The sequence below is a fragment of the Poecilia formosa genome, unplaced genomic scaffold (assembly GCF_000485575.1).
Source record: "Poecilia formosa unplaced genomic scaffold, Poecilia_formosa-5.1.2 Scaffold1000, whole genome shotgun sequence".
Lineage (NCBI taxonomy): Eukaryota > Metazoa > Chordata > Actinopteri > Cyprinodontiformes > Poeciliidae > Poecilia > Poecilia formosa.
In genome coordinates, this window is record NW_006800939.1 from 33,736 (window position 1) to 43,134 (window position 9,399).

The 9,399-nt window shown below is 46.0% G+C and overlaps 1 protein-coding gene across 1 annotated transcript; it reads left to right on the forward strand.

Annotated features, from left to right (window-relative positions):
• LOC103132333 (sodium/hydrogen exchanger 5) lies at nt 1-7,716 on the forward strand (the record flags this gene model as incomplete). The annotated part of the gene is made up of 6 exons (XM_016667327.1): nt 1-169; nt 3,903-4,205; nt 4,551-4,714; nt 6,977-7,055; nt 7,120-7,297; nt 7,367-7,716. Coding segments are annotated over 6 exons (1,146 nt in total), but the record flags the coding sequence as incomplete, so codon positions are not given.
• Between the last annotated feature and the right edge of the window lie 1,683 nt (nt 7,717-9,399).

The following is a 9,399-nucleotide window of genomic DNA, read 5'->3' on the forward strand; positions in this document are numbered from 1 at the left end:
TCGGCGGAGCCGGCCGGAGGAACCGGCGGCGGCAGGCCGGGGGAGCCGGCGGCGGCGGAGCATCCCCCCCACGGCGGCGGGTACCGGGTGGTCCAGTGGGAGTGGAGCTACGTCCAGACGCCCTACATCATCGCCATCTGGCTGCTGGTGGCCAGCGTGGCCAAGATCCGTAAGTCCGCCGCCGTGCGTGTGCGTGAGAGGTCTCAGACTGGACCGGAACTGGTTTTACTGGAAGTTTGACCAGAATCACAGGGAGCGCAATCACATCCCGAGGGGTCCGGGGCCAAAAAGATGGGGGCACCTGCAACCCCCCCTCCCACCCCGTTTATTAATTGATCATTTATTTATTTATTGGCTGATCAGAAAAATTTTTGATGAAGCAGAACTGGACCAGAACCTCTAACTGGATCCTGAATCTCAGGATGCAGACAATTGGACATCACCGAAAACTTTTAGATTTTAAAGTTTATAAAGCTAAGAATTAAGTTTACTTAACTATAATGAAAACCAAGATGTTAAAGTTTGGCTGAAGGACAAACTGGTCCCTCAGTGTTCACTCATTTTATCTAAGAGTTATTTCAGACTTAAAAAGGCGATTAAATGAGCTAAATTCCAATAAATGTTTTAAACATGCTGTTTTAAATAAATCATTTAAATTATAATTAATTAATAAGTTGATTTCTGCTCATCTGGTTGGTCAGCCAGGTTAAGAAGAAACAAAGATCCTTTAATTTGACTGAAATAGAAATAATCTGGTTAAATTCTCTCTTGGTTTCTGCCGTTTAAATTTCTGCCCGTCGGGTAATGAGTTGATATTTATTGATAATAAATTTCATTGGTTAATATTTAATCTGCTTCAGAACCGGTTTTACAGTGCAGACGACTGGTTTTCCTGTGACTTTAGCTCAGATTTTCTGCAGGTGGAGCTGGTGATGCTTCATCATCATCATCATCATCATCATCATCATCAGGTAGAGCAGCAACAGGTGGTTGGCAGGAAGTTTGCTTTTCTTTATGACCGTCAGACCAAAGGCTCCTCCTCTCTCCTCCCACCTGGAGAAACTTCAGCTTCAACGTGAAGGTTAGCAGAAGAGGAGGAAGAGGAGGAGGAGGAGGAGCTAAGCAGGCAGATATAAATCTTGTTGATGCAGATTCAAACTAAGAAAACTACCCTGTGCAGAATATTTCTGATGATTCTGTAAAAAACGATGAGCTGAAAAAACAAAAACAGTTTGAAAAAATGCTTTAGCTGCAGGAAGAGTCTCTCTCTCTCTCTCACACACACACACACACACACACACACACACACACACACACACACCTGGAGTGGTTGCTGGCTGAGCTCCTGGTGGATCTGAAGGAGGAAGGAAACATCAAAGTGTTTCTGTTTCCTCCAGGATTCCCAGTCACTCTGTGAACTGGGAGCTCTGGTCCGCTCTGCTGTCGTCACCGTCTGGGTAATCTGATTACTGATGCAGCGCCTTCATCCTCCACTGCTTCCTGTAATCCATCATGACTGCCTGTGACCCAAGCAGCGAAGCCGCCATGTTGACGTGAGGTCATTGATCAGCAGGAAGTGACACAGGAAGTGATCACACCTGGTTTTTAGACCTGGTCGGCTTCATGTTTCTGACTTAAGAGTAGCTAACCTTCATGGTGCAGACTGAGCTTCTGAGCAAAACAAGAGTTGATTCTTTTTACTGACTGGTTTTTCTGCAGATCCAGTAACTTTCACAATAACAACTCATTTTGCACAAATCTGTTTCTGTTTTTATTTCTGCAATGCTCAATCAGCTAATCACTATTTTATTGCATTTATGTGTCAATAATCATAATTGATTGATTCCATCAGGATTCCTGTATTTTCCGCTTCATCAGAGCTTCAAGAACCGAATGTGAGATTAAATCAGAGCAGAATTCACTCCAGAGATTTAACGTGTTTTCCAGTCCAGACCTTCAAACTTTTCAGGTTGTTAGAAATAAACCAGAAGAGACTAAATATATCTAAGTTTCTGTTTCAAACTTCATAATAATCCCAGGTCCAACATGTCGGACTGTAAACGAGAAAACCTTCTCATCTGCTGCCTGTTAGCAGGTTAGCATCTGGTGCTTGGTCATCCCTCATGAGTCAAAGGTTAAAGTTCAGTATCTGAAAGTCAAACAGGTCAGATGGTGGAACTCTGGATGATCTGATCCCGTCCCGTAGAGGACAGACGTCCCTGCAGGACATCCGTCTCTGTCATCTCCAACATCAAACCCCGAGAGGAAATGTGAGGACATGGGCTTCATGTGGGTTTATGTGCAGCTCAGAGGGACAAATGGACAGAGGGACAGCAGGACGGAGGGAGGGACAGGCTGCAGTCCGCTGAGACTCCCTCGCAGCAGATGGACAGTGAGGACAGAAACACTGAAGACATTCAGCTGCTCCACGGGAATCCAACAGTCTGCTGCCTTAAATCACTCGCAGTCTGCAGATCCATCCGCCTCCTAAAGTAGTCCCAGAAAATCTGCCCTGCCCTGGACCCATGGGGCGTCTGGAGGACGACAGAGGACGGGACTCTAACAGGAAGCAGAACACAACGCTCCGTGCCGCTAAACATGAAAACTTCCCAGAATTCCAGAGGAAAAGCAGCAGCACTTGTTGCAGCGACTGGGACTAGTTTTAGCGGAAGGATACAGGCTGGGAAGCTGCAGCTCTGATTGGAGTGACTCACACACACACACACACACACAACCTGATGTCCTTCACAGGAAATGTTTGACTTGATTCTCTCTGCACCTGAGCAGCTCAGCAAATCAGGGACGAACTGGAGTGACTCATCACCTCCAGCTCTCTGTCAGCCAATCAGAGACAGAGGTACAGCCTCATCAGCCAATCAGAAGAGACAATAGCTTCAACAGGATGGAAGATGGATTAGTCAACTTTGACATTCAGCATAAAACGCAAGTACACCCTACAGAGCATCACTCCTCCTCCTCCGTGCTGCACAGCTGGTCTGCTGGCTCTGGTTCCCTCCATCCTGGTCCAGCGTCTCCGTCTGGACCTAACCCTAACCCATCAGACAGAGGCCTGATGTCAAGGTGTTAAATCAGGAAGTAAGAGGACTTGTCTCTGCTAATCTCAGTTTGGCAGCCATCTTGTTCCTAGAGAGAAGAGGCTTTCAGTGTGTCATGACCTTTAACCTTTAGCCTGTTAACTCTGGCTGAGTCATAGCCGGATCTGAACCAGAACCAGGAAAGCTGATTCGTTTCCTGCGTTTTGTTCTTTTACATTAATTTCACTAAAAACTATTATTTATAAAAACTCTGACCAAAGCGGAAATGAGGAATTTCTGCATTGGTGTTTGCGTGTGTTCATCATTCCAGCCTGCAAATGATGCCCCAATAAATCGTGATACTCGCTCTGAGCCGATTCCTCATCAGCATCGTCTGGTTTAATAACTTTATATTTTAATACTGAGCCTGCAGACGAACCTCCTGGCGCCATGATGGGTCCCTAACAGGAAGTACCGCTCATTCTGGAGCCATCTGATTGGCTGGCAGGTGTTAGCTTAGCGCTACACTGCCCCCTATAGGTCGGCATGTTTAAACAACGCTCAGGGCGGATCGGCTCTGTGGATGAAAACTTCTGAACTGATCAGAGAGAAACACGATATGAGACAGAGGCTTATAAAGACCGGCTGCATGCTGACGACACTTGAGGGTCATGCCCGACGTCTGACCTCTGAATCTAATGCAATGTCTGAGATGGTGTCCTCATTGGTTGAAGATGACCTTTGACCCTTCGTAGGGTGACAGTAGCTGCTGCTGTGATTCCGCCTGGCATGTTGTTTCATCACACCTGTTGGCTGCAGACGCCAGGTGGCGCTGCGGCAGTAACCCGTTCTCCTGCCTCCCTGCAGTGTTCCACCTGTCGCAGCGCTTCACCACCGTGGTTCCAGAGAGCTGCATGCTGATCCTGCTGGGTCTGGTTCTGGGCGGCGTGGTTCTCATCGCCAGTAAGAAGCAGCTGTACCAGCTGGACCCCGCCCTCTTCTTCCTCTTCCTGCTGCCCACCATCGTCGGCGATGCCGGATACTTCATGCCCGCACGCCTCTTCTTCGACAACCTGGGCGCCATCCTCACCTACGCTGTGGTGGGAACGCTGTGGAACGCCTTTTGCACCGGATTCTGCCTCTACGCCGCCAAGCTGCTGGGGGTCATAGGTCAGTGATGGGGACAGACCGTGCTGCTGACGCCTCAACAGCAGACTGGAGCTGGACAGGCGTCCAACCGGTCCAGAGGTTTCCAGAAGACAGGAAACTAATTGTCCGTCCCTTTAACTAGAGACCCGTCCCTTTAACTAGAGACCCGTCCCTTTAAATAGTGACCCGTCCCTTTAACTAGAGACCCGTCCCTTTAAATAGTGACCCGTCCCTTTAACTAGAGACCCGTCCCTTTAAATAGTGACTGCAGCAGTGATCTCAGAGTGACTCTCCCCTCAGTGATCTGATGCCTGCTGTGATGTCACCATGTATGGACCAATCAGCTGTGGCGGTGTGTCTCTGCAGATGAGCGCGTTCAGGCCGACTTGATGGACTTCCTGTTGTTCGGCGCTCTGATCTCCGCCGTTGACCCGGTGGCGGTTCTAGCCGTGTTCGAGGAGGTCCATGTCAACGAGATGCTCTTCATCATCGTGTTCGGAGAGTCGCTGCTGAATGACGCTGTCACCGTGGTGAGAGACACACATGCTGAGATTTCCATTGTCTGCATGTGAAATCAAATCAATAGATTATTCAGTCAATCCTGTAATAATTCAGTAATCTATCGATCGATTAGAGACTCTAAACAGCAGAAATGAAACCAAAACCAGAGGCGGTTTCTGATATGGGCAACCACCCAGAGCAGCATCTTGTGGTGCACCAAGAGCGCCCCTCCCTGCAACCCCAACCCGCGACACCCCCATCTGGACCCCACTCAGCTCCTTCAGACTAGGCAGCAGCAATTAGCAACCAGCTGCTGAGCTCATTATAGGAGCTGCTGCTCAGAGCTGCGCTGGTAAGACATTAAGGGGTTAATAGAGAAGCCATGCTGGGACGACTTCCTGGAGGCGGAGCTTCAGAGAGAGCAGGAGCTTCTTAAAGAGACAGAGGCCTGATTTCAAGGTGTTAAATCAGGAAGTAAGATTTATTTTAAGTCATATTTTATATATAGTGTTTTACAGCAGCTCAATGTGAGATAGTAACTGATTATGTTATAAAATGGAACTATGTGCCTGGAAATCACATGATACCGACCCTTAAATGTATTTTTAATATTTTATAATAACAAAAGCTTCAGTGATAAAAAGTCAGCATAATATTCCCATTTTTATTCCAATTAATCATCAGAATAATCAATGCCCAGCATGATGGGATGGAATCAGCAATGCTGCAGCAGTTGCTGCAGCAGCGTTAGCTGCGCCTCTTGCTGCAGATGCTCTCAGCTTCTTAACATGAGGCAGCGTCTGATCATTGATGCTGAGGTTCCTCCACCTGCAGCCCAGATCTAGAGCAGTTAGATCTGGGTCAGCAGGATATGACGCTGTGGATGAATGGGCACAAATCTCACCTGCCAGGTGTGATGCTGCATTTCCATGGTAACAGATAAGCCTGTGAAGGCCTGCTGCAGCGGGCGGCGCGGCATGAAGCTGAACTTTGCTCCGCTGCTGTGGCTCCAGGAGGAGGACACGTGTTGTCCAGAGGCAGCAGCTGGACGGACGCTGCGGCCCGGTGCTGGAAGCTGGGAGCAGATTAGCGGCGCTGGCTAATCCTCCGCAGCACTCAGATTATTAGCTAATCCCACTGAGATGGAAAAACCCAAGCAGGGCTGGGAGAACTGGAGCTGTGACCTCTGACCTCGCTGGGGAAGTGCTCACCTCTACCACACCTGGAGGTTCAGAGGTGTCCAACATGAGGCATGGGGGCCGTCTGCAGCCCTCTGAACGGCCTCATTTGGCCCCAGTCTGTTTTAGTAATGATGCAGATGCAAAATTTAAAGATGAAATTTCCCCAAACTAATAAACGGAAGTTATATTATTTTATTGACCATGTTTTTCTTCTAATTTTGAGGTAAATGGACACAGGAAGCACTGACGCGACCTGGAGACAAAATAAATGTTCAAAAAATAAATAAATTAATATGAAAATTATGCCTGACTTTTGCTGAAGCCATAATTAAAGAGCAACAGTTTATAGGTTCTTTTTCCACTTCTTTCTTCATTTCATAATAACTGTGTGGATTCTGCAGCAGATGGAAACTTTTTGCCATTTTTAGGGTCAGATTTACATGACTAGTTTATGTCGTAAATATAAAATCTTTGCTTTGATTCTTTCATATTTAAGATATTCTTTAATCTCCATGGCAACCATTCAGCTGCTAAACGTCTGGGTGGACCTAGCCCCGCCTTCAAGGTGCAGCGCTTCCCCCTCTCAGCTCCTTCAGACTAGCCAGCAGCAATTAGCAATCAGCTGCTGAGCTCATTACAGGAGCTGCTGCTCAGAGCAACGCTGGTAAAAACGTTAAAGGGTTAATAGAGGAGCCATGTTGGGACGACTTCCTGGAGGCGGAGCTTCAGGAAGAGCAGGAGCTTCTTAAAGAGACAGGCCCAATTTCAAGACATTAAATCAGGAAGTCAAATTTATTTTAAGTCATACTTGATATTTTTATAACAACTGAGGGAAACATAGTTACTGATTGTGTTATAAAATGGAACTATGTGGCTGAGAAACAGGATACCGTCCCTTATAACTTTTTTATTTTTGTGCTGGGAAAATTTCACAATAATAATTTTATTTTTGTGTTTTGACGGGAGAGAATAAGCTAATTTTGGTCCTCAGTGGTAAAAGTTTTCACTCTGGTCTGGAGTTCTGGATGCTCCTGTGGTCCGGCTCCTGGAGGACCAGGTCTGGTTCTGGTGACCCAGTCCCTGACGTGTCTCTCTCCGTGTCTCCTGCAGGTCCTCTATAAGGTCTACATCTCCTTCGTGGAGGTCGGCCCGCAGAACGTCCAGACGGCCGACTACTTCAAGGGAGTGGGTGAGTCTTCAGGTGGAAATCTCAACAGCCTCTGCTGACCTCTGACCTCTGCTGACCTCCACAGCCTCCTTCCTTATCGTCAGCGTCGGGGGGACTCTGGTGGGTCTCGTCTTTGCCGTCATCCTCGGTTTCATCACCCGCTTCACCAAGAAGGTCCGCATCATTGAGCCGCTCTTCGTCTTCCTGCTGGTCTACCTGGCCTACCTGACCGCCGAGCTCTTCTCGCTGTCCGCCATCTTGTCGTGAGTCCTGCCTCTCGATTCGACCCGCCTCACCCCGCAGCCGTGTCACCGCCATGTCTTCCTCCGCAGGATGACCTTCTGCGGCATCGGAGCCAACAAGTACGTAGAGGCCAACATCTCGCAGAAGTCCCGGACCACGGTGAAGTACACGATGAAGACGCTGGCCAGCATCGCTGAGACCATCATCTTCATCTTCCTGGGCATCTCTGCAGTGGACAAGTCCAAGTGGGCCTGGGACACGGGCCTGGTGTCCTGCACCCTGGTCTTCATCCTGCTCTTCAGGGCTGTGGGTCAGTTCCTCTGGTTCTGGTTCAGGTTCTAACTCTGACATTATTCACATTAACTATCCACAGAAGGCGCAGATCAGCGCCATCTACTGGCCAACATGGGTACAGCAGCCATTAAAGGGCCAGTATCATGTGATTTCCAGGCACATAGTTCCATTTTATATCAGTTACTATCTCACCTTCAGCTGTTATAAAAACACTATATATGAAATATGACTTAAAAGAAGTTTAGCTTCCTGATTTAGCGGCTTGAAATTGGGCCTCTGTCTCTTTAAGAAGCTTCTGCTCTTCCTGAAGCTGCGCCTCCAGGAAGTCATCCCAACATGGCTCCTCTATTAACTCTTTAACGTTTTTACCAGCGCAGCTCTGAGCAGCAGCTCCTGTCATGAGCTCAGCAGCTGATTGCTAATTGCTGCTGGCTAGTCTGAAGGAGCTGAGAGGGGAGGAGCTGCGCCTCAAAGGCGGGGCTAGGTCCACCCAGGCGTTTAGCAACTGAATGGTTGCCATGGAGATTGAAGGGTTTCTCAAACACGAAAGAATCAAAGCAACACAGCAGGAAAAACTTTAGAGATCAGAGAGGTTTATTTTACATAAAACCGGCCCTTTAAAAACAGCAACTCTACTAATTAACAATAAAAACCTAAGTTAAATTATTTATCTTTCATTGATGCTCACAAATAATCTCATAATATAATATTTTAAAAAGTGAGCCAGATCTCACATTTAAAGTATTAATCCAGCTAAATTAATTCCACATAATCAAAAACAAACCACACTAATTACTAAAGATTTATTAAAGTAAAAGCAAAACGTAATAAACAAAAAATCTCACTGAACAATTTTAGAAAACATAATTGAAGCAAATTAAAGTTTATCTGAGGTTTTCGTCTCTCAGTTCAGAGGATTTTAATCTAAATAAATCTGAAGTAGGAACCTTTTGTGTCTCCCCAGAACAGCAGCAGGAAGCATTTAACTGACGGACCCAGGAAAAGAACCAGGAGCAGTAAATTACCACTTTATATCTTGTAAAATAAGAATGTTTCTTATCTTAGTGAGATAAAGAAGACATTTCATTGAAACCAGAATATGTTCTTGTTTAAACCAGAAAACGGTTAAACAGCAACATGTTTGAGTCGAGTCTGAGCAGCGTTCACTCAGCAGGCGAATGCCACACAAATCCAACTTTTTCATGGCAAACTGAACAATTCCTGTCACCAAAAAAACTCTGCTCTGGGCCTCTTCCATAAAAATCAATCAATCAATCAATCAATCAATCAATCAATCAATCAATCAATCAATCAATCAATCAATCAATCAATCAATCAAATTTTATTTGTATAGCACATTTCAGCAGCAAGGCATTTCAAAGTGCTTCACATAATTAAAATAAAAACAGCATGTGACATTGAATAAACAGTGAGAAAGAAATTTTGAAAAAGATTAAAAAAGATAAAAACATTAAAATCTGCACCCTTTTTAGGACTTCAGTTAAACGTTATTTAACAAGGATTCTCACACCCCAGATATAGATTCGTTGAACTGGGACGTTTTCCGGCTTTACATAGACAGTGTGAAAGAGAAATAAAAAGAAGTGAATAACTAGATGAAAAGTAAAGATAAAAACATCGAAGACATCAAACCCACTCTAATCCTAATTTAGCCATAAGCAGCTCCAACCAGGTGGGTTTTAAGTTGAGATTTAAAGGCTCTCAGTGTTTCAGCTGTTTTACAGTTTTTTGGAAGTTTGTTCCAAATCTGTGGTGCATAGAAACTGAATGCTGCTTCTCCTCATTTGGTTCTGGTTCTGGTTCTGGT